The 862-nt window shown below is 52.2% G+C and overlaps 1 protein-coding gene across 1 annotated transcript in view; it reads left to right on the top strand.

Annotated features, from left to right (window-relative positions):
* Window positions 1-201: 201 nt before the first annotated feature.
* Window positions 202-862, top strand: part of LOC109476491 (large neutral amino acids transporter small subunit 1-like) — a 4854-nt gene continuing 4193 nt past the window's right edge. Inside the window, exon 1 of the mRNA XM_019777425.1 lies at window positions 202-676. Coding sequence (XP_019632984.1) covers window positions 202-676 — 475 coding nt within the window. The remainder of the gene's footprint in view (window positions 677-862) is intronic.

Here is an 862-nt window from a genome sequence, read left to right as displayed (position 1 = left end):
GAAATTTTACACAACGTTACTTCAAAGCTTCTGTCACAAGTACTACAAAGCCGACGATGGCCTCCCGACCACTGCCACAACCAAAACACATACCGACCTTGGTTGGCTGGTGGTCGCCATCGGGGGGCAAGGTCTGAGTTGCGGTCACTAGAGGACAAGGCCGAAGTCTGAGTCCACAAAGTAGTGCCAGACGAAAACAAGATGGAAGAAAGCGGGGTTAAGCAGCAGACAGAGCCGCAAAATCAAGAATCTAAACCGACGGCAGGCGTCCGTTTGAAAAGAGAGCTGACTCTAACACACGCGGTAGCGACCACGGTCAGTCTGATCATCGGGTCTGGGATCTTTCTGTCACCGAAGGGAGTTCTGCGGTCCACCGGTTCCGTGGGCTTGTCTCTGATCGTGTGGAGTTTAAGCGGGGTGCTGTCCTTACTCGGAGCTCTGTGCTATGTAGAGCTCGGGACTACAATCCCCAAGTCAGGTGGCACTTATACCTACCTACACGAAATCTTCGGACCTTGGGTTGGTTTTATAGAGATTTGGAAGAACTTCATCATTGCTAGACCCTGTGCGACGGCTGTTGTGGGGATCACTGTCGCGCAGTACGTGTTGTACCCTTTCTTCGCGCCTTGTCCGGCACCGTACCTGGCTGTACGCCTTGTCGCTGCTGTTTGTTTAGGTATGTACTGGTGTTTACTTACATCAAAGTCACGTACAATCAAGAATATACAGACCTGAGACAGGTCCCGCCTCAGAACTCGAGAACGGTATATCGTATGGTTATCCAAGTTTGGTGGCCCTAGCCCAAGCCGTTCGGACGTTATTTGACATCAAAGTTGGCGCGGGCACGTTTACGCCCCCCCCC

The sequence above is a fragment of the Branchiostoma belcheri genome, unplaced genomic scaffold (genome assembly GCF_001625305.1).
Source record: "Branchiostoma belcheri isolate BF01 breed outbred unplaced genomic scaffold, Haploidv18h27 scaffold38, whole genome shotgun sequence".
Classification (NCBI taxonomy): Eukaryota; Metazoa; Chordata; class Leptocardii; order Amphioxiformes; family Branchiostomatidae; genus Branchiostoma; species Branchiostoma belcheri.
The sequence above is the reverse complement of the archived record's forward strand: the minus strand, read 5'-3'. Positions and strand labels throughout refer to the sequence as shown.